Here is a 23,761-nt window from a genome sequence, read left to right on the forward strand (position 1 = left end):
GAAAAGCAATCATTTACCTGCTGTGCCATGCTCAAGGCAACACCAATGCAGATGTCAGCAGCTGATGCACACAAGGATAGCCAGCCAGGAATTATTGTCATTACATATCTTTGTCCTGATGTCCTTCTACAAGCTAGAACATTTCACCATGTCAGCAGAAGAGGTCAGGAGGGTTCCAAGTTGCAGGCACACTCTCCTCTTTTTCTGGCACACAAAGAGAAGATGAAAACCAGATGTGTTTCCCTCCCCAGGGCAAACACCAGCCTTTCCATCCTTACAGTCCTTCCTGACATCAGCACTAATTGAAACAACATCCCACTCACCTTTGCCATGTCTGGCAGAGGTTGCAGCTCTTCCTATTACATCCCTCTAGCTGTCAAGTCAAGAGGTCCTGTGTCACACAAGGAGAAGCAATCTTTTACCTGCTGTGCCATGCTCATGGCAGCAGAAATGCAGATGCCAGCAGCTGATGCCCACAAGGACAGCCAGCCTGGAATTATTGTCATTACATATCTTTGTCCTGATGTCCTTCTAGAAGCTTGGACATTTCACCATGTCAGCAGAAGAGGGCAGGAGGGTTCCAAGTTGCAGGCACACTCTCCTATTTTTCTGGCACACAGAGAGAAGATGTAAACCAGATGTGTTTCCCTCCCCATGGCAAACACCAGCCGTTCCATCCTTACAGTCCTTCCTGACATCAGCACTAATATATACAACATCCCACTCACCTTTGCCATGTCTGGCAGAGGTTGCAGCTCTTTCTATTGCATCCCTCTAGCTGTCAAGTCAAGAGCTCCTGTGTCACACAAGGAAAAGCAATCTTTTACCTGCTATGCCATGCTCATGGCAACACCAATGCAGATGCCAGCAGCTGATGCCCACAAGGACAGCCAGTCTGGACTTATTTTCATTACACATCTTTGTCCTGATGTCCTTCTAGAAGCTGGAACATTTCTCCATCTCAGCAGAAGAGGGCAGGAGGGGACCAAGGTGAGGGCACACTCTCCTCTTTTTCTGGGACACAAACAGAAAGAGGAGATGAAAACCAGATGTGTTTCCCTACCCATGGCAAACAACAGCCTTTCCATCCTTACAGTCCTTCCTGACATCAGCAGCAATGGAAACAACATCCAACTCACTATTGCCATGTCTGGCAGAGGTTGCAGCTCTTTCTATTGCATCCCTCTTGCTTTCAAGTCAAGAGCTCCGGTGTCACACAAGGAAAAGCAATTGTTACCTGCTGTGCCATACTCATGGCAGCAGCAATGCAGATGCCAGCAGCTGATGCCCACTAGGACAGCCAGCCTGGACTTATTTTCATTACATTTTCATTACATATCTTTGTCCGGATGTCCTTCTAGAAGCTTGGACAGTTCTCCACCTCAGCAGAAGAGGGCAGGAGGGGTCCAAGTTGCAGGCACACTCTCCTCTTTCTGGCACACAAAGAGAAGATGACAACCAGATGTGTTTCCCTGCCCATGGCAAACACCAGCCTTTCCATCCTTACAGTCCTTCCTGACATCAGCAGCAACTGAAACAACATCCAACTCACCTTTGCCATGTCTGGCAGAGGTTGCAGCTCTTTCTATTGCATCCCTCTAGCTGTCAAGTCAAGAGCTCCTGTGTCACACAAGGAAAAGCAATCATTTACCTGCTGTGCCATGCTCAAGGCAACAGCAATGCAGATGTCAGCAGCTGATGCCCACAAGGACAGCCAGCCTGGAATTATTTTCATTACATATCTTTGTCCTGATGTCCTTCTAGAAGCTGGAACATTTTTCCATCTCAGCAGAAGAGGGCAGGAGGGGTGCAAGTTGAGGGCACACTCTCCTCTTTTTCTGGCTCACAGAGAGAAAGAGAAGATGAAAACCAGATGTGTTTCCCTGCCCATGGCAAACACCAGACTTTCCATCCTTACAGTCCTTCCTGACATCAGCAGCAATGGAAACAACATCCAACTCACTATTGCCATGTCTGGCAGAGGTGACAGCTCTTTCTATTGCATCCCTCTTGCTTTCAAGTCAAGAGCTCCTGTGTCACACAAGGAAAAGCAATCTTTTACCTGCAGTGCCATGCTCATGGCAGCAGCAATGCAGATGCCAGCAGCTGATGCCCACAAGGACAGCCAGCCTGGACTTATTTTCATTAAATATCTTTGTCCTGATGTCCTTCTAGAAGCTGGGACAGTTCTCCACCTCAGCAGAAGAGGGCAGGAGGGGTCCAAGTTGCAGGCACACTCTCCTCTTTCTGGCACACAAAGTGAAGATGACAACCAGATGTGTTTCCCTGCCCATGGCAAACACCAGCCTTTCCATCCTTACAGTCCTCCCTGACATCAGCAGCAACTGAAACAACATCCCACTCACCTTTGCCATGTCTGGCAGAGGTTGCAGCTCTTTCTATTACATCCCTTTAGCTGTCAAATCAACAGCTTATGTCACACAAGGAAAAGCAATGTTTTACCTACTGTGCCATGCTCATGGCAGCAGCAATGCAGATGCCAGCAGCTGATGCCCACAAGAACAGCCAGCCTGGACTTTTTTTCATTACATATCTTTATCGCGATGTCCTTCTACAAGCTGGAACATTTCTCCATCTCAGCAGAAGAGGGCAGGAGGGGTCCAAGGAGAGGGCACACTCTCCTCTTTTTCTGGCACACAGAGAGAAAGAGAAGATGAAAACCAGATGTGTTTCCCTGCCCATGGCAAACACTAGACTTTCCTTACTTACAGTCCTTCCTGAAATCAGCAGCAATGGAAACAACATCCAACTCACTATTGCCATGTCTGGCAGAGGTGACAGCTCTTTCTATTGCATCCCTCTTGCTTTCAAGTCAAGAGCTCCTGTGTCACACAAGGAAAAGCAATCTTTTACCTGATGTGCCATGCTCATGGCAGCAGCAATGCAGATGCTAGTAGCTGATGCCCACAAGGACAGCCAGCCTGGACTTATTTTCATTACATATCTTTGTCCTTATGTCCTTCTAGAAGCTGGAACATTTCTCCATCTCAGCAGAAGAGGGCAGGAGGGGACCAAGGTGAGGGCACATTCTCCTCTTTTTCTGGCACACAAAGAGAAAGACAAGATGAAAACCAGATGTGTTTCCCTGCCCATGACAAACACCAGCCTTTCCATCCTTACAGTCCTTCCTGACATCAGCACTAATTGAAACAACATCCCACTCACCTTTGCCATATCTGGCAGAGGTTGCAGCTCTTTCTATTGCATCCCTCTAGCTGTCAAGTCAAGAGCTCCTGTGTCACAGAAGGAAAAGCAATCTTTTACCTGCTGTGCCATGGTCATGGCAGCAGCAATGCAGATGCCAGCAGCTGATGCCCACAAGGACAGCCAGCCTGGACTTATTTTCATTACATATCTTTGTCCTGATGTCCTTCCAGAAGCTGGGACATTTCACCATGTCAGGAGAAGAGGGTAGGTGCGTTCCAAGTTGCATGCACACTCTCCTCTTTTTCTGGCACACACAGAGAATATGTAAACCAGATGTGTTTCCCTCGCCATGGCAAACACCAGCCTTTCCATCCTTACAGTCCTTCCTGAAATCAGCAGCAATGGAAACAACATCCAACTCACTATTGCCATGTCTGGCAGAGGTGACAGCTCTTTCTATTGCATCCCTCTTGCTTTCAAGTCAAGAGCTCCTGTGTCACACAAGGAAAAGCAATTGTTACCTGCTGTGCCATGCTCATGGCAGCAGCAATGCAGATGCCAGCAGCTGATGCCCACTAGAACAGCCAGCCTGGACTTATTTTCATTACATATCTTTGTCCTGATGTCCTTCTAGAAGCTTGGACATTTCTCCCTCTGAGCAGCAGAGGGCAGGAGAGTTCCAAGGTGTGGGCACACTCTCCCCAGTTTATCTGGCACTCAAAGAAAAAGAGAAGATGACAACCAGATGTGTTTCCCTGCCCATGACAAACACCAGCCTTTCCATCCTTACAGTCCTTCCTGACATCAGCAGCAACTGAAACAACATCCCACTCACCTTTGCCATGTCTGGTAGAGGTTGCAGCTCTTTCTATTGCATCCCTCTAGCTGTCAAGTCAAGAGCTCCTGTGTCACACAAGGAAAAGCAATCTTTTACCTGCTGTGCCATCCTCATGGCAGCAGCAATGCAGATGTCAGCAGCTGATGCCCACAAGGACAGCCAGCCTGGAATTATTGTCATTACATATCTTTGTCCTGATGTCCTTCTAGAAGCTTGGACATTTCACCATGTCAGCAGAAGAGGGCAGGAGGGTTCCAAGTTGCAGGCACACTCTCCTATTTTTCTGGCACACAAAGAGAAGATGTAAACCAGATGTGTTTCCCTCCCCATGGCAAACACCAGCCTTTCCATCCTTACAGTCCTTCCTGACATCAGCACTAATATATACAACATCCCACTCACCTTTGCCATGTCTGGCAGAGGTTGCAGCTCTTTCTATTACATCCCTTTAGCTGTCAAATCAACAGCTTATGTCACACAAGGAAAAGCAATGTTTTACCTACTGTGCCATGCTCATGGCAACAGCAATGCAGATGCCAGGAGCTGATGCCCACAAGAACAGCCAGCCTGGACTTTTTTTCATTACATATCTTTATCGTGATGTCCTTCTACAAGCTGGAACATTTCTCCATCTCAGCAGAAGAGGGCAGGAGGGGTCCAAGGTTAGGGCACACTCTCCTCTTTTTCTGGCACACAGAGAGAAAGAGAAGATGAAAACCAGATGTGTTTCCCTGCCCAGGGCAAACACCAGACTTTCCATCCTTACAGCCCTTCCTGCCATCAGCAGCAATGGAAACAACATCCAACTCACTATTGCCATGTCTGGCAGAGGTGACAGCTCTTTCTATTGCATCCCTCTTGCTTTCAAGTCAAGAGCTCCTGTGTCACACAAGGAAAAGCAATCTTTTACCTACTGTGCCATGCTCATGGCAGCAGCAATGCAGATGCCAGCAGCTGATGCCCACAAGGACAGCCAGCCTGGACTTTTTTTCATTACATATCTTTGTCCTGATGTCCTTCTACAAGCTGGAACATTTCTCCATCTCAGCAGAAGAGGGCAGGAGGGGTCCAAGGAGAGGGCACACTCTCCTCTTTTTCTGGCACACAGAGAGAAAGAGAAGATGAAAACCAGATGTGTTTCCCTGCCCATGGCAAACAACGGCCTTTCCATCCTGACAGTCCTTCCTATAATCAGCAGCAATTGAAACAACATCCCCCCCATCTCTTTTTTGAACTTATTCATGCATGAATAATAATAATGAGAATTTTTCTGTAAATCTTATTTCTGCATGGAGACGATCTGATAACCGGAGCTTTTTTCTCTAAAACAATCCTGCAAATTTGCACTGCTTATCTATGTACGCAAAATGTTTTTGCCATTCGTCTCAAATATCAATACATCTGGCAAAATAAGATAGAAAAGTTATTTACAGACATTTTTGGACATAGATTACTTCTGGTCAAGTGGGAAAGAATCCCTAAGCTGCAATCATGAAATTCTTTTATCACTTTCTCTGATTTAGCCAGTGTTACTAAAAGGTAAATAAGACACAGGCTTTTCATAGCAGCTGCCAATTTATGAATGATAATAACTTTTATTATTCTTGGCTAAGATCAAAGTCCTGCATTTCAGGATTATCTCCAGCTCATCAAGTATAATTAACAGTTTTGGATAGCCACAATATTATATAGCAATATTGTCTTCCTGCAAGGAATTTCATTGTTTTGACACGTGCCACAGGTTGTTAATAGATTGCCTGATTACCTTTTTTTTTTTTTTTTTATTGGCTTATGATGACTACAGAAAATTATACAGCAGCACCATAAAAACTTTAAATCCTATCCCATGTATCTGCATTCATACGAAAATTATATTGGAAAGCATTGGTGAAACTAAGATTACAAAATAAAGCAGAGGACAATTTCAGTGAAAGCCTGCAGTTTTACAGCTCTGCCCATTTCAAACCCCTGAAGACATCCACGGGTTTCCTGCTGTGGGACACAGGCACTCACCTGCAGCTCAGCACTGCCTGCTCATGCCTGCGCACACCTTCAGGCTGGAACCAAGGAAATCCTCAGCAAAGACATCAGCACACTTTTGTTATGATGACTTTCCTAAAGAAGCATCAAATATTTCTTCACGAGAAATACTGCAAGTCCCTTTGACACTAGCCCTTATTTTAAATGTTTAGATTTGTGCTTCATTCAGGCGTGCTGTCACTCCCAAAAAGATTTTTATTCTTTTGCTTTTCATTCTGAGGAACACAGTGATTTCTGCCTTGTTTACTGACTGTAGGCACAGCAATACTCCTGCACCTTCGGGGAAACAGCAAATCCATCTCTTTCACACCCTACTTCTATCATGCTCATTCACCTTACAAGGTATTTATTGCAAGCAGCTCTTCCAAAAATGGAGATTAACAGAGCCTGCAACCCAGGACACCTCAGTAAGCCAGTACTTTTCCTCTCCTGAAGGTGTAGGTAGACACAGAGCTGGAACATCTTTTCCAGAGCTGTGTGATGCTATCTCATCTGTGTTCCTTTACTGACAGCTTTCATCACTAGTTAAAAGGAAACTGCAATAGGAAAAGCAATTTTTCTGATTTCTCTGTTGATCAAAGATGCTTCATGCAAGCCTGATGCGGTAGAAACAATATCAGCTTTAGAATGACAGTCATTAGAGCAGAATCCTTTCACTGATGAAATCCCACAGTCCTGATTCATACAAGACTGACACTGGAGGACACAGTAGTTTAGATGAGAGCGCATTAAAAATGACTAAGTTAAGGTCTCAGCAAAGAGTGACAAGTATGAAAAAAAGAGGTTGCAGAAACTGCTTCAGTTTGGCACTCTGGCATAAAGTATGACAACACACAACCTGCCTGTGCAGTTCCAGAAGCAGAAGAAAGCCGTCAACCAAGGCTTGTTCTCATCTACTCTGAAAGTCCACTGGGACAAGGCCACTTTTCTCTGACGTGCTTCCAGAAGTATCACTTCTGAGCACTGTGCCAGGGAGTTACAAGATACTGTTTGTGTGTACAGAGGAGAAAAAGACGTCTGTCTGGAAACAGACTTGGTGAAGGAGAAGCAGCATTTTCCAGAGTACTTCAGAAAGAACTGAGCACTGCCCCAAGAGCTTCAGAGCGGCAGGTTGTCACAGTGTGCCAACCAGCTCAGCTGTGAGTTGGCACTGAAGCTGCACCACAGGGAGAACAAAGCCCCCTGTGCACCCTTGGAGAGCCAAGGGTTGGAGATTCATGAACCTTGAGCTCCTTTCCAACCCGGGCCATGCTGTGATTCTGGGATTCTCACCTTTGCCTCATCTGGCAGAGGGAGGCAGCTCTTTCTCTTGTCTCCCTATGGCTGTCAGGTCACCAGGGCCAGTGTCACACAGGGAACTGCAAACACTGTGTGTGCTGTGCCCTGCCCATGGCAGCACAGAGGCAGCTGCCAGCAGCTGATGCCCACAAGGACAGCCAGCCTGGACTTCCTTTGATTCCTTCCCTTTGGATCAGCGTCCTTCAGGAAGGCGGAACATCTCTCCAGCTGAGCAGCAGAGGACAGCAGGGCTTCGTTGTCTGGGCATGTTCTCTTCTGGCCCTCTGGCCCTCACAGACACAGGAGGAGGACACAGAGGCTGCTGTCACACAGCCAGCCCTGCCTCTCAGGTCAGCTCTCAGGCCATCCTCTCTCCCCTCAGCAGCAGCTCACTGTTCTGCACTCCTCTGGCCTGGGCTGGCAGAGGTGTGCAGCAGTTCTGCTGATCTCCCAGTGCTGGCCATGTCTGCAGTGCCTGTGTGAAAGACACAGGAAGCTGCCAGCATTGCACTGCTCTGCTGTGCCCCTGCCATCACCGAGTTTGCTGTCAGCAGCTGCTGCTACACGTCCATTCAGGCACAGGCCTTTCCTTCCTGGCCCTCTTTCCCCCCTCTCTCCTCTGCTCTCTCTCGTGCTCCCCTTTGGCCTGGGCTGGCTGAGCAGTGCAGGCCTTGTTGTTGCTCCCTGGGCCAACTACGTCACGGTTCCCCGTGACTCTGCCAGCTGCTCTGACACAGCGACTGCGTCCTCAGTGTGGATTCCAGAATGCGACAGACGTCCAGAGAAGACTTCCAGGGCTGATTGGAACATGCTGCCATCAAGAACTGCCATGGCTCAGGCCCCCTGGGAATCTGCTCACAGCGAAAGCTGCTGTCACTCTGTGTGGGCACAGCCTTGTCTGTGTAGGCCTGCTCACACTGCAGCCCCTGTCTGCACCAGAACCGTGCCGATCCACCTTCTCTTGGCCTCCTTGCCTGCATGGAAAAGGGCAGCTTGGGCTGAAGTCCCTCAACTTGCAGATGGCCGAGTGAAGTCTCTGAGCCCTGGTGACCCACTCAGCTCTTCAGCCTGCTGACCTGCTCTGCTGGGGCTGTCTTAAAAGGCAGAGGGCACGTTATCCTAATGTCCCCACATCCATCCCTCTTAGCATACTGTAGGCCAGTTCCTAAAAGGACACCTGCACAATCTCTCTGAATGTTAATCAACACGTAGTTGGTCTGTGCACTGCAGAAATTGCACCTAGGTTTTCAGTGGTGATTAGCTATGTGTTTAGTCAGAGGTGCAATGGTTCTAATGGTGAGAGAAAGACATTCCCAGTTGTCATCAGGTGGAACACACTTCAGACTGGAATCCTCAAGCAGACTGCAGTCAAGCTTTCTTAATTACTCGTTGTTGTTATCAATTCAGACGCATCTCTGAATTCCTGCTTGAATGAACATTCTGTAATAATCTGCTGAGACAGTGCAAGGCTTGACAATGAGACTATAGTTTATGAAAGCAGCACTTTTTACTTCCTTTACAAGTTCTTATCTGAATGCTAAATACAACATCAATTCACTTCTCACTGGGTTGAACATTTTAAATATTTGGTAAACATAATGGTTCTAATTCTGACATTTAATATGAAAATATTAAAATTCCTTGTAAGTACTTTTTTGTTAGAATGCCAGATGCTAAAGGGATGAAGTGGCACAAGAAAGCAAAATATCTCTGCTGAAGGCAGGAAGGACTGTAAGGATGGAAAGGCTGGTGTTTGCCATGGGCAGGGAAACACATCTGGTTTTCTTGTTCCCTTTGTCTTTGAGTGCCAGAAAAATAGAGGAGAGCGTGCCCTCACCTTGGACCCCTCCTGCCCTCGTCTGCTGAGATGGAGAAATGTTCCAGCTTCTAGAAGGACATCAGGACAAAGATATGTAATGAAAATAAGTCCAGGCTGGCTGTCCTTGTGGGCATCAGCTGCTGGCATCTGCATTTCTGTTGCCATGAGCATGGCAAAGCAGGTAAAAGATTGCTTTTCCTTGTGTGACACAGGAGCTCTTGACTTGACAGCTAGAGTGATGCAATGGAAAGAGCTGCAACCTCTGCCAGACATGGCAAAGGTGAGTGGGATCTTGTTTCAATTAGTGCTGATGTCAGGAAGGACTGTAAGGATGGAAAGGCTGGTGTTTGCCATGGGCAGGGAAACACATCTGGTTTTCATCTTCTGTTTGTCTTTGAGTGCCAGAGGCCAGGAGGATTCCTGTTTCCATGGACTATCAGCAAATTGTCTTTCACTTTGGCAATCACACATTCTTCTGGACCCTGTGGATCCACCTGACAATTTGCCCATAGTTCAGACTAGACAAACACAGACTGAAGAATATCTCAGTTTTCAGCAGGTCCTCATCAGGTGGAACTTTGTTCCTCTCCTCCCGGCTGCATGACATCTCTGGAATATTACCAGAAAGTGAAAACCCAAGTAAGTTGTTGATGCCCCACTCCTGTATGCATTCAAGGCCAGGCTGGATTTGGCTCTGGGCAGCCTGGTCTAGTGGTTGGCTGCCCTGCACAGAGCAGGGGGTTGAAACTAGTTGATCATTGTGGTCCTTTTCAACCCAGGCCATTCTGTGATTCTATGATTTAATCAGAATGTAAATGCTGTAGTATCTCCTCATAGGATGCCAAAAATCAGTCAGCAAGTCCTGCAGTACTCCAGAATAAACACTGCAAATACACTGCAGTTCATTTATTCCAGCCAATTATTCAGTGCACTCTTTTTCTAGCCAGGCTACTTGGTCCTCTACAGCTTCTGGTCTTCTGAAAAACATCAGTGTTTTGTTATTCATTTGGAAGCTCAGTGTTACGTCCTGTGATCTCTCTAGATTTCTCCATGAGAATATGTAGAAATCTGTAAAGCTCTGATGTCCCTCAGTTCACTACACAAAATTTAAGGGCAGTGCCAAATTCCGTATATCTAGTTCATCCCGCAGAATGATGCCATTTTTTTATCTCAGTGAAAAGTAGAGCAGTCAAAGCAGGACTGGATTTTTGTTCCAGTGCAGACCAAATTTCCTGCCTACCTTCAAGAAAAGCTCATTGTGTGTAGCTACAGTTACGTACAGATGCAGCTCCTCTGTTAAAATGTACAGAGAGAATATTCTCTAACCTTGATATGAGATATTTACTGATCTTGTAGCATGAGTGCCCTCGTGATTCTTCACGCCTGTCAATTTTTAAATAATGAGAAATAAAAACACATATTTTTCAAAACAGGTATAGAGATTGACTTACAAAAAAATGTTTATCTTGAATCAATCATACACTCACCATTGCAATAAGAAAAAAAAAAAAAAAAAAGAAAGAAAAAAAAAAAGAAAGAAGAAAAGCCACATTCTTACAGTGGCATTTTACAGTATTGTAATTCTGTTGTGTGAAATCAAGGTTCTCTCATCGTGAAATAATGACCAAGTTCTCTTTTCAGATCTAAACATACAAATGCTAAAGGCAGCAGTGCTGTTCAAGAATACATTACCAGCTCAAACACTGCTTTGACCATAAAACTGAAGGTAGTAAGGAATTTTATCAAGGAATCACAGAAGCACAGAATTGCCAGGGTTGGAAGGGACCTCAAGGATCATGAAACTCCAACCCCCCTGCCACACGCAGGGCCACCAACCATCCCACCTAAAGCTAGACCAGGCTGCCCAGGGCCCCATCCAATCTGGCCTTGAACACCTCCAGGGACGGGGCATCCACAACCTCCCTGGGCAGCTGTTCCAGTATCTCACCACTCTCTCCGTAAAGAATTTCCCCCTGGTGTCCAACCTAAATCTCCCTTCCCTCAGCTTAAAACCACTTCCCCTTGTCCTGCTGTCACTCACCCTTTCAAAGAGTTGATTTCCCTCCTGTTTGTAGGTTCCCTTTAGGTACTGAAAGGCTGCCATGAGGTCACCCTGCAGCCTTCTTTTCTCCAGGCTGAACAAGCCCAGCTCTTTCAGCCTGTCCTCATAGGGGAGGTGCTCCAGTCCCCTGATCATCTTTGTGGCCCTCCTCTGGACCCTCTCCAACAGCTCCCTGTCTTTCTTGTACTGGGGGCTCCAGACCTGGACGCAGTATTCCAGATGGGGCCTCACAAGAGCAGAGGAGAGGGGAACAATCACCTCCCTGTCCCTGCTGGCCACCCCTCTGCTGATGGAGCCCAGGATCCCATTTGCCTTCCGAGCCATAAGGGCACACTGCTGGCTCATGTTCAGTTTTTCGTCTACCAAGACCCCCAGGTCCTTCTCCACAGGGCTGCTCTCAAGGACCGCTCCTTCCAGTCTGTAGGGATGCTTGGGATTCCTCCGGCCCAAGTGCAAAACTCTGCACTTTGCCGTGTTGAACCTCATCAGGTTCACCCGGGCCCACCTTTCCAGCCTCTCGAAGTCCCTCTGAATGGCATCCCGTCCTTCAACCGTGTCAGCCACACCACTCAGCTTGGTGTCGTCAGCAAATTGCTGAGGGTGCACTCGATTCCGTCATCGATGTCATTGATAAAGATGTTAAAGAGCACCGGTCCCAAGACAGACCCCTGGGGGACGCCGCTCGTTACCAGCCTCCACCTGGACATGGAGCCATTGATGACCACCCTCTGTCTGCGGCCTTTCAACCAGTTTCTTATCCATCGAGTGGTCCACCCATCAAATCCACATCCCTCCAGCTTGGAGAGAAGGATGTGGTGGGGGACCATGTCAAAGGCCTTGCTCAAGTCCAGGTAAAATAATTTGTATCAGTAATTAAAAGTACTTGCTTACTGCTTACAAAGAAGTACATAACTTACAAAGTACATTCGCCAGATGAAAAACAAGGCATCAATACATCTGCATTACTAGAAGCAAATATATTGCACTGACACTTGTAAACCATTTTACCTGTCTCACAGTGGTTTTCCAATAAGAAAACAAAGGAAGAAGAAGTATAAAGGCTCCTTGTGCTGCTGGTATGTAAATCACCCAAGCAATCACAAGTGAAGATGAGAATGGTGAAAGCTCACTGCTGATGTACCGAAATCTTCATGTGCTATATCAAACCTGCAAGGAATGCAATGGACAAATGACAAGCTCACGTCTCTCTTCTGACAAGGTTTTGGCTGCAGTGACAGCCTTCTTTCTGAGTCAAATCTTACCATCCTGCCAGCAACAAGCTCTACCTGCTGAATGGCATATTGCTGGGAGCATCCTTCCACAATCCAGTAATGGTCGGAACAGAACTGTGAGCTTGATTTCTTGGAAAATCAGGCTGTGTCTGAATGTATTCCAGCACAGAGCAGGAGAAGAGACGGCACTGAGCAGCATGGCAGCAGGTAAACAAGGCATCGTGTTCACTTTAGAAAGCAGAGCTTTCCTGTGGCGGGCAAGGAAGCAAGATGGGGGAAGATGGAGAGAATCAAAGACTGCAGCCCTTGGTGGGAAGGGAAAAGCTAACTTCAGTGTGGGACACAAGCAATAAGGACAGGATTTGGAGAGTTTTCTGTTTCTATTGAGGTGTTCAGCACCTCACCACTCTTAGAATTTTTCTCCTAGTATCGGATCTGACTGTGTGGGTTCCAAATGCCCCAGGCAGAGGAAGAACTCAGTTTGGATTCCTCTCACATGTAGTAGAAGAGGGCAAAGGAAAGGCAATCTGCAGACACCATCTCCTCCAGCAATTTGTAAACCTAGCAGATCTGCCCCATGCTTTATTTATGAGTGAGTGCAATAGAACATTTGGCCTTGTGTCATCTGGAGGAGCTGACTGCTGCACTGAATGGAAGATTTCAGTTTTTCCTTTCAGCCACAGAGATAAGCAATCATGTTTTAATTTCAGTCTGAGTCAGGACACACTGCATAGCAGAGTACTTGTATTTGTACTGTATTAATTGTGACTTTCAGAGTTACAGTTAAACAGTTTGGGCCCTGATGACTTCAGCTGTTGAAAATAATGCAGCCTAGTCACCTCCTGGGACAGTGACAGCAGTAGAAATGTGAAATTGCTGCCTTCCCTTTTCTTTTTCATGGTTTAGACTCTAAGGTTAGTGTTGCTAGCTAGGTTTGTCATGTTTCTAATGCTATTAGAAATGTAGCAGCAGAGCTCCAGACAGACACCAAAAGAAGTGAAGCTTCTATCTTCATGTGGGCTGGACTCTTAACTGTACGCTTTTTAATAAAGGAGATTATTTTGTATGCCAGCATTTTCTACAATAGAGATTAGTGTGTATAATACTTTCCACGTATCATCTTTCCTCCTTTCTCACATGAGTTGCTCCCCTAAACAGGAAAGTTTGATAAGGGCAAACTAAGAGTTACCTGAAAGCTGCAATAACTGATAAGAACGCATCAGCAGAACCAAAGCGTGATTTCTCTTCTGGAGGTTTTATTAGAAATGCAAGTATTCTGCTGTTCAGATAGAAAATCCTTAATAAATCTCTATGTAGAAGCAATTAGCAATGGCTCTGTTTTACTGCTGCTGTCAAATCGTATTAGTACAAAAACTGAGATGGTAATGTCTCAGATTTTTTTTCCTTTAAAAAGCCAAACGGCTGAGCTCAATACAAATACCTGTAAGTGACCGAGATTTAATATTTAAGCCAGCATTTAGTGAAGAAATGCTTAAGCAATTCAAATTCCATTATTTTAAAGTTATTCTCTCTACTCCTAACTAGCCTATTGAAATTGGTACAATAAGATTTGCAGTACTTTCAAGAGGTGTGTTTTCTTTATTTTCCTATGTATTTATCACTTTATTTTCATTTCAATAAAACCAGCTGAATGCACGGTTTGAAATTCTATTGATGTATTTTGAAGCCTTCCTGGAGTGACGACATCAGTGGGCATTGGGCAACTGCTGTCATCTCCCTGTACTTGTGGAAGGCTTTTGACATGTTCCCACATTGCGTCCTTCTCTCTGAGTTGGAGAGAGATGGATTTGAAGGCTGAATCATTCTGTGGGTAAATAATTGGTCTGATGGTCACAGCCAGAGGTTGTTATCACCGGTTCTGAGTCCGGGTGGAGGCCAGTCGTGAGTGGTGTCCCCTAAGGGTCCATCCTGGGACTGGTGCTCTTCAGCATTTTCATCAATGTCATAGGCAGTGGAAACGACACACGGAGGGTGGTGAGGCACTGGAACAGGTTGCCCAAGGAGGCTGTGGATGCCCCATCCCTGCAGGCATGCAAGGCCAGGCTGGATGTGGCTCTGGGCAGCCTGGGCTGCTGGTTGTGACTGCACACAGCAGGGGGGTTAAAACTACGTGATCATGGTGTCCTTTTCAACCCAGGCCATTGCAAGATTCTATGATTCCATGACACAAGTGTACCCTCAGCAAATTTGCTGATGATACCCAGTGAGGTGGTACAGCTGGCAGAGTAGAAGGGAGGGATGCGATCCAGAGGGACCAGGACACAGTTGAAAAGCAGGCACATGAGAATCTAATGAGGCTTAACATGGCCAAGTGCAAGGTGTTACACTTGGCTGGAGGCAGTCCCAAATGTGAGTACAAAGCGGAGAGATTAGGTCAGATGTTTGGAAGGATTTTTTATTTAGACAGCCAGGCTGGATAGGATCCTGGGTAGCTTGAGACAGTGGCTGGCAACCCTGTGGCAGGGGAGCTGGAGCTCGATGATCTTTAGGGTCCCTTCTCACCTGAGCCTTCTATGATTTTGTGACGATGGTAAGGTGACACGAAGACAATGTTTAATCGGTGTTGTGTGCCTCCCTGGGGGGAGGTAAGGAGTTGCCTGAGCTTTTGAATATGTGCACCCCCTCCTCCCTTGGTGTAGGTCTTTCATTGCATTGAAAAATGAGTGACAGCATCGCCAGCATGAACAGTGGAGATGTCTTATTTGTGTGATGTGTGATAGAAAGCTGCAGCCACAGCATGAATCACCTCTGATGATGCCCGCTGATCCTGAGAGAACGACTGCTGTAGTTAGGGGGCTTCCAGAGTCGTTAAAACCTATAGGTATACAAAACTCCTCGCTGTTGGAAAGTGCCTAAGTTTTGGTGAGAGATGTGTGTGTCTCTGGGATTACCTCTGCTGGTTTGTGCTGAGGGCCCTCATGTAACACTGGTGTCACCACTCCTGAAGAGTCACCGGGTGGCAAACTGAGTGACTCTGATTGTTGTCTGAAATTGAAGGATGATGGAGGAGTTGCTAAACAAATCGCCCACGGTGAAACGTCTCCTATTTTGTGTGCTGCTGCAGCTCTGATGTTTCTTCCTCGTATGATTTACTCAATTTCTGCAAGGCCTCGTATCCTCCGTGTGCTTTGTAAGCACTTCTACTGATGGACGAGTCCAACAGATCAGGGCAACATTTGTAGCCAAGCCCAAGAAACCTTTTACAATATATCTGACTCGGCCGACAGATGGAAAGATTCCATAGCTCTGCAGCACAGCACATGCTGAATGGAGGAAGAGGAAACCTGTGTTCTGCAATTCGTACTTCATGCCCAGTGCCTGTAAGATCAACACTGCAGAAGGGTGAGATACGAACAAAGGTGGCTGTCAAATATTCAGAGCTGTTCAGTTTGCCTTCCAGCGTTTCAGGCTCTTCTGTCCTGTAAGGGCAAGAGGATGCACACGTCGGAGAGCGTTCCCAGCCCTGGCACAGCCCAGAGATCACTTTACTGCGTTCATTCCGTGGTATCCAGGGAACAGTCTGTCTGTGTGGAGTAGGTAGATTTAATTTCCCAAAATAAAACCTCACAGGTTCAGGTGTGGGAAGAAATAAAGTGGCATTTCTGATTGATGTCTCTCTGAAAATATTTATGAAGAGCCGTAACTGTGGCTGGTATATGAAGTACAGAACTTAGGGAGCTATTTATCTTTCCCCTCTTCTGGAGCATTAACAAGATGTCCTTTCATGGGCTGTGAGTTGGCTGTCGCAGCTCCACACCAACATCAATCGCATTCCTGCAGAGAAAGCTTTGGGGCTGGGTTCAGCTGGACATTTACATCACCTTGTACCATGATGTGTTGTTCTGATGAGCCTCTGGGAATTACACGTTTCAACTGGACCAGGTCAAGGCTTCCCAAAGATACAGCTCCCCTTTACCAAACAGACATAATGATAAGACCAAGTAATAAAAGGCAGTGCAGTGGAGTTTCCAATTCTGTTAAGCAGTCTCCTTTATTTCACTGTATCCATTTGCCTATACAGCAGTGCAGCCTATGGAGTCTGTGAGATGTTTAGCTATCCAGAGATAGGATGAGCTGAACTCCTCTTCAGGCTGCAGTTGTTTTGATTATGTCTATGCAGACCATTATGGGGGCTTAGCTCACATAGAGCCACATTGCAAGCCAAAGCCCACCCAAAATGTTCAGTGTTGTCTTTCAGAACTGGGTTGGGAGCTCACACAGAGGTGTCAGGTCTGACGTGCAGTTTGAAAGAACCCATATCACATAGGAACAGCAGCCATTCCAGAAAGGTGAGATGCTTTTAGAGATGCTGTTCTGCATCATTCAGCCATTGGTTTTATGGCTTTGCATACCTGTCTTCAGAGACATGCATTCTGCTTTCAAACTCTGTGCTGATTGTGCAGCTCTGGCAGCACATCTCCGTGAAGTAGATGCGGCTCTTCAGTTACTCAGCACAGAATAAATACGTGCCTTATATTTGGCAGCATTTTCTTCACAAATACCTTCCTGCTGAAGCATGCCAGATTTTTCATAGTTTTTCTTCTTGCTCATGTAACACTTTGAGCCTGTTCCTGCCTTATTTGTTTGGTGTTTTCCTTCACTTTAAGTATGTTGCAGCCATTTGTTTTGTAACGAGTAACAGGAGCATGTTTCCAAAAGCACTCATAAGATGTGTTCATTTCATTTTATTTGTTATAAACATTTATCCTTGGAATGTGTTTGGGTTTTGTGCCAATCTGACTGTAGCTGTTTACTTAGCACGGCGCATTTCATTCCAGTAAGAACCACTCTCTAACAAGATGAACTCATTTTACACGAGTGAGTGTGCAATTATGGATTCTTTTCAAAAGTAGTGAAAATCCCTTCACTCTTAGAAAAGTTATTAAACTATGTTGATTGCTGACATTCTAGGCATCAAATGTAATTGAGCTATGCACATTTATTATTTCAGGGCATCAGAATGGACAGAAAATTATTGTAATCAGCCAGGAGTATGTTTTAGTTTCTACAGTGAGACAGGGAATTTCTACAGTAACCGTGGTATCCATTAGGATAGTGCTCATGTGCTGGTGCACCAGTATTGCTAAACTGCTGGGGTTTGGTAACCAAGGGCTCCTTCTGAGACCTAAATCTTAAAATTAAGCCATCGTGAAGTACTTTACCAGTTCAGGTCCTATTTATTAAGCCAGTAAAATGTCTTTATTACAACTTCATGGAAGGAATTCCTCATGGAACCGGAACCCCAGAGCCGAGTGCATCACAGAAGATGCTGCGTTTGGGGGCCTGCAGGGCTGCCCTGCGTGCTGCCTGGTCCCCAGCCATTCCCTGTGAGGTGACACTGCGCTGTGATGTCACAGTGGTACCTCGTGCGCCCTCGTGGCAGCGGTGGGAGCGGTGGCTCAGTCCGCTTGTGGGACCCGCAGGAAGCGGAACCAGAGAGAGCGTTGCGTCTACCTGGAGATTTCCTGCTGTCATGGAGCGGCTGAGAGCCCTTCGAGGTGAGTCCCTCCACCTCTCCGCACGCCGTGACGCCGCCCGAGCGCACGTGTGCCTCCAGAGTCAGTTCAGGCCGCGCCGGCAGCACCGTCCTCGCTCTGCTGAGCGCAGCTGCCCGCCGTGGTTTCCCCGGCACCCCAGCAAGGGGAAAGCTCCCTCCCCCGTCCCCGCCAACCGTGGGGCTGGAGGAGCGTTCCTCCCAGAGCCGGCCGGATGCTCGGCCCTGGCTCCGAGCGACACCGGCGGCAGCTGCTCCGCTCTTTGCTTCCAGGTCTCTTTGCCTGTGTGGGCTGCGTGCCCAGACGTACGCGTCGCAGGGAGAGAAGCAGGGTGCCGAGCCCTGTCCCTGTCTCCGCTGTGACTGTGCTGCAACAGCGCCTGCAAGACCGGGAGGTGAGCTGGGGACGTCCGGCCGTGAATCCTTGCCGTGGCGCAGTGCCGTGGTCCTGTGGGTGCCGGGCCGCGGCACCACACCGGCACGGTGATGGGTGGCAGTGGGCGGCTCCCCGAGAGCAAGGGCAAAGCAAAGCATGACTGGTCCCTGTCCCCAGGGTGATCGAGCACAGGTGTACCGCGAGCTGGAGGGCGCCCTGTGGGAAGACGACAGCCGCCCGCCGTGCGGAGTGGTGAACCGGCTGCTGGCAGAGGTGTCCCGGGACCTGACGGCAGCCCAGGTGAGGGGTTACAGCCAAAGGCAAAGGGAGCCGCTGCCCGTGCTGGTGTTGTGCTGGTGGACGGCGGTGGCTCAGCCCTTCCCAGGGTCTCAGGCAGTCTCCTGGACGGTGTGTCACCAGTGACTCCTTTTCAGGGTGTCAGGGACAACGTGAGGATGGCTGCCAGCAACGTCCTGGTGGCTCTGGCCCGGATGCATTTCAGCTTGGTGATGGCTGAGCTCCAGGGCCAGCTGAAGGCCATCGGGGAGATATCCAAGGATTTTGTGCTCATCACCCTCAGCAAACTGTTCGGCATCTACGGTAGAGTGCTCTCAGCCACCCTACACCTATGACAACGGGGGAAAGGGGTCTTTCCTCTCTGGAGGATGCAGGGCTTCGCCCCCTCCTCTGTTGCTGCCAGGGCTCTGACTGTGGACCTCTCCTTCTTCTCTGCAGCTCCACAGTGCATCCCCTTCACGTGGCTGATGCTGGCTGGCCTGCGCAGTGTGGTGGGCCAGGTGAGGAGCGGCCGGACCCTGCGCCTCGCTTGTGCTGGTGAGTGCTGGCTCCAGAGCAGGGGGCCTCGGGACAGCCCTTGCACCTCGCCCTGCTGCAGGCTCTCACAGGCTGCCTTTTCTCTCACTCTCTTTAAACACAGAAAATAACAATTACTATTCAAATATGTTTCTTTAATTTTGTTTTTTCAGTTGTGAAACAGTGGCTGGATGGAGTGAAGACTCACTTGTCCTCTGGATCCCAATGCCCCTGGCCTGCCATGGAGAAAGAGCAGATCTATGAGAACCTTCAGGAGCTGCTCTTCTCTGTGCTGACAAACTGGCAGGACTGCAAGGAGGAAGAGGTGAGCACTGCTGCATTCCCAGCCCAGGATGGCAGCAGGGACCTCCGTGTCAGCAGCTCTGTCTGTGCCCAGTGGGCTGAGAGCAGAGGGGTGATGGGAGGGAGTGGGCTGGCTCTGCAAAGGGCCCCGAAGTGGCTCTGTGGCAGGGAGCAGCTGCATGTCACAGCACTGTGGCAGGAAGAGCTGGGGATGAGGGTCTGGGGAAAACCTGCCTGCCCTCCAGAGCGAGCCCATCTCCTGCTGGGCGTGGGGATTGGGGAAGGGGAAGGGAAAGAGAAAGCCTTCTCTGTAGGAAGGGCAGACCTTCGGTCTTTGATGCCGGGCCTCTGCCATCCCTCTCCAGGACAAACAGGCCGTCCTTGGGGCCGTGGCTGCCATGCTGGATGTTCTCCTGCAAGAGGAGCTGCACCAAGAGCACGTCTGGGAGCAGCTCCTCTGGCTCGTGCACCCGTGTCAGGAGATCCAAGACACCTGCAGGGTGGCCAAGGTGAGACGCTGTGCAGGGCTCAGGGTGGACGTGGGGCCAGTGCAAGTGCCACGAGGGGTTGGGGGGTGCAGGGAGGAGGTGGGGAGCCCTTGGAGAAAGGAGGAATGGGTGCCTGAGAGCCTGAGGAACTCTGTGCTAGCAACTGGGGGGACAACATCCAGTTGCATCTGATGGGGGAGAAGAGGGCTGCTGGGTGGGAAATGCCTGCAAATGATGCCCAAACACAGCTTGTTTGAGAGCAGAGAGACTCTCGGTGCTGCTGGGAGGTGGGGGATAAAAAGCCTGTGCAGGAGCTTCTCCCTGCAGAGAAACAATTGGGAAAGAGTTTTTCCACTCCCAAGTGGCTAGATGTGGCTTCATCCCTTTCTTCCTCTCCTGGTCTCTTGCAGAGCCTCACTGTCTTCCTGGAGGCCTTAGAGGGCATTAAGTCTGTCATCCAGAAGGACAAGTTTCTGGACATCACGAGTGCCGTGTTCTACCAGGTAAGGGGAGCCTATCCTTGTGCCCACAGCAGTTTCCCTCTTGCCTAAGTCTCAGGAGGACTGCAAAGGTCTGAGCCCCTGGCTAATGCAGCTGAGCCTTGGCTCCTGCATGCTCAAGGCTGTTCCAGAGCCGTGCCTGTCCCCCAGGGATGCTGTGAGGCAGGCTGGGTTTTGTCTGCCTGTGCTCTTCCTGAGAGTGCCCAGGGAGACAAGAGCAGCAGCACAGTGTCTTTTCCGTCCTCAGTGCTGATGTGATTTTCTCATATGGACTTTGTTCCCACAGCTCTATGACAACACCAAGCAGCACAGCGAGGCTGATCGTGCGGAGCTGAGCCACTGCATCCTGCTGCAGGGTAAGGAGAGGAGCTTTGGCAATGCTTGCAGTGCCCTGGCCAAAACCCCTCTCACAAACCTCAGGAATGGGCGTGAGTTTCTTGCTAACATAGCGTGGGATTTCCTCCCTGCAGCCCGGATCTGCCCAGAGGACATGGTCCTGTTTCTGCAGTCACAGCTGGGCGAGGACTGGGAGGCTGGATGCGTGGCAGCACTGGGTCTGCTCGGTGCTCTGGCTCGCTCTGATGGTCAGTACCACAGGCTGGGACTTCCAGGGATCCCCTCTGCCATCGGGGTTGTGGCTCCGCTCATGCTTCTGTGCATCTCTTGCAGAGCCCGTGATGATGGAGAAGCTGCCCCAGGTGGTTGAGGCTGTGCAGTGTCTGTGCAGCGACCTCAGGATCCGGGTGAGCTGCTTTGGGAAAAGAAAGCTCTTTTGGGGTGGTGATGCTGCTGCCAACACGGGCAGGGCTGGGGTGACTAGAGAGGTGCTGGGGCATTGACCACACGGTCGCGATGGCTCCTGTGGGAGAGCAGGCAGAGTGGAGCAGGCAGGTCCCTGTGCTGTGCTTGGAAAGTGCACAGCCTGGTGCTACGGCCTGGCCCTCACCTCAGGAGCCAAGGCTTCTCCTCTGCTCCTGTTGTCTCTGCTCGTGCCCAAAGGCTGCCCCGATGAGCAGGTGGCTTCCCTTTGCCTTCTGACCTGAAAAATCACACCCACAATTGACCCCTGGCAGGTGAGGACGGCAGTTCTGCACTTCATCAAGGACCTGCTCAGTTCAAACACCCGGAGCTGCTCAGCCTGGGATGTGGTGGGGCACATCTTCACTGAGTTCAGCCGCACCGCTGGAAGAAGGGTAAGGACAGTGGGCAGCATCTTCTTTGGGAAGACTTGTGCTGCTCAGAGGGTGGCACAGAAGCACCGCTGGGGCCACACCTGAGCCTCCTGAGAGGCTCCTGAGAACTGAGGTAACCGGGTTTCAACACCGTTGTTGTGCAGGCAGCTGGAGACCTTTCTGCCCGGGAAGCCCAGGAAGAAGGAGCTCTGCAGGAGCTGTGCATGGACATCCTGGGGTCTCTGGACGTCTCTGCGACAGGGATGTCCAAAGTAAGTCACATCTGCCCTGCTGCTGCTCCTCGCCTTCGCACCACCTGTTCCTCATCCCACCACCCCAGGTCTCTCCTCCAGCGTGCTCTGAAGCACGCAAGGCTCAGGGAAATTCGCAGAGTCCTCTTCATCTCTGAGCGGAGGCAGGAATGCTGACACGCTCAACTGCCTCGTTCCCGACAGCTCCTGTGGCCACGGCTGCTGCTGTTCGTGGTGCCAGCCCAGCACACCGGCATGCTGATCCCGGTCTCGCGCTGTGTCCGAGCCCTGGCCGAGAGAGAGGATCTGACAGGACGGCGAGTAGAGGAGCTGGATCCCCATTTCCTCAGCTCCATGTTTCAAGGTAGGAGCAGAAGCTCCGCCAGTGAGCTCTGCTGACCTGTGCTACCACCCAGAAGGGACAGCGGAGCTGCGCGTGGCTGGGCACGGAGCGTCTTGGAGTCTGACTCAGCACTTTTTTCTCCTCACAGGCCCACGACTGACTCCCCAGACACTGCTGGCGCGCCTGCTGGTGAGTAGATGCTCCAGAGCCCAGTGCCACCAGCCCCCGGGAGGAAGCAGCACGGCCACGGGCAGAGCTGTCGGCTGCTCCTTGCCTGCCAGGGCAGAGCCACGCTGCTTCCATCCTGGGGGGAAGCCGCTGCTCTTGCTGCAGAAGTGACCCTGCTTCTCCTTGCTCTCGCTCAGGTGGTGGCAGGGAGCCCTGTTGCAGGCAGCGAACTCCAGGCCGCTGCCTTACAGCTGATGCAAAACCTCCACAGCAGGTTCCACAGAGCTGTGGGGGCCATGTGGGCCGCTGAGATCCCCCTGCTGCTGCAGTGTCTCCAAGGTAAAGTGCTGGTGGGGAGGGAGAGGCGGAGGCAGGGAAGGGCGGGAGTGAAAATGCAGCTCTCTCTGCAGGGTGGCAGAGGGGAAGCATTGCCTGCAGCCCAGTGCTTGCTCTGCTGCTGTTCCCATTCCAGGGAGACAGCGCTGAGGCCCGGGGATCTTTCCCCGCGGGGATCTGCCCCTTCCAGGACACGGATGGGCCCTTCACGTCCCCTCAGTTAGTTCTGTGTTCCTGCGGGGACAGTGTTTGTGGGGAGGGACAGGACATGGTGGAGGGGGTGCAGGTCCCAGCTTGGCAGTGTCAAGTGCCCAGGCCAAGCCAGGTTTGCAGCAGCTCTTTTCTGTGCCTTGATCCCAAGTAAGGGTCTTTTTCTTCCTGTTGCTGTGCAGGGAAAGATGAGAGCTTCCTGGACGCTGCAGGGTGGGAGCGCCGTCTGCTGAAGGTACAGCACTGCTGGGTGCAGAGAAGTGCTTGCCTGCCCCAAGTAGCCCCGCTCCCATATGAGCCACCACGGGACAGGAACAGCCTCTCCAGTGCTGCTGGGGAGCCTTTGAGGCGCTGCCTCTTCCGCTCTGTCCCAAGCCCAAGGGGGGTCTTAGGAGAAGAGCAGCAGGAGGCTTTAATGGAGGGAATGCTGGGGGAGCTGGGAGAGGAACTGTTCTTCCAGACACCTCTCCCCAGAGGGCTGCAGCAATTGGGAGTGAGGGAAGAGGCAAAGGGCAAGGGAACATCGTCTTCTCCTGTTCTCCAACAGTTCCTCGGGGCGTCAATGGACACCATACGGGATGAGGCCTGGATCGAGGCCCTGAGCTGTGAGCTGAGCCGGTGGCTGAGCAGCTCTGCCAGCAGCTCTGCAGAAAAGGTGAGTTCCCCCCGGCTCCACCCAGCGGTGCAGCTGCAGGTGTCCAACTGGGGCTGGGGCTGCGGCTGGTGCTCTGCCCACGCGGGATGCTGATGCTGCTTCCCCAGTCTGTGCCCCCAGAGGGCCTTTCCCTGCAAGCTGCCCAGGGATGGATAAAGCTCGGCCCTGCAGCTGCTCTCAGCGACTCCCGGGGA

General features: G+C 49.9%; 1 protein-coding gene across 1 annotated transcript; it reads left to right on the top strand.

The window, feature by feature from the left end:
* Positions 1-18,993: 18,993 nt before the first annotated feature.
* On the top strand, positions 18,994-20,483 carry LOC149912585 (uncharacterized). Its single transcript, XM_090131849.1, has 4 exons — positions 18,994-19,162; positions 19,315-19,466; positions 19,810-19,953; positions 20,343-20,483. Exons 1-4 carry the CDS (start codon positions 18,994-18,996, stop codon positions 20,481-20,483), a joined length of 606 nt encoding a protein of 201 aa, XP_089987975.1.
* Positions 20,484-23,761: the final 3,278 nt, after the last annotated feature.

The sequence above is a fragment of the Phasianus colchicus genome, chromosome Z (assembly GCF_987193195.1).
Source record: "Phasianus colchicus chromosome Z, bPhaCol1.hap1.1, whole genome shotgun sequence".
Classification (NCBI taxonomy): domain Eukaryota; kingdom Metazoa; phylum Chordata; class Aves; order Galliformes; family Phasianidae; genus Phasianus; species Phasianus colchicus.

What these genes read in the sequence shown, in the direction of transcription:
- LOC149912585 (XM_090131849.1), top strand. Translation starts at nt 18,994, where the DNA reads ATGCAGGGCTTCGCCCCCTCCTCTGTTGCTGCCAGGGCTCTGACTGTG. An exon ending in AGGACTGCAAGGAGGAAGAG is followed by an intron (nt 19,467 to 19,809) that starts GTGAGCACTGCT and finishes ATCCCTCTCCAG; the next exon opens with GACAAACAGGCCGTCCTTGG. An exon ending in ACACCTGCAGGGTGGCCAAG is followed by an intron (nt 19,954 to 20,342) that starts GTGAGACGCTGT and finishes GGTCTCTTGCAG; the next exon opens with AGCCTCACTGTCTTCCTGGA.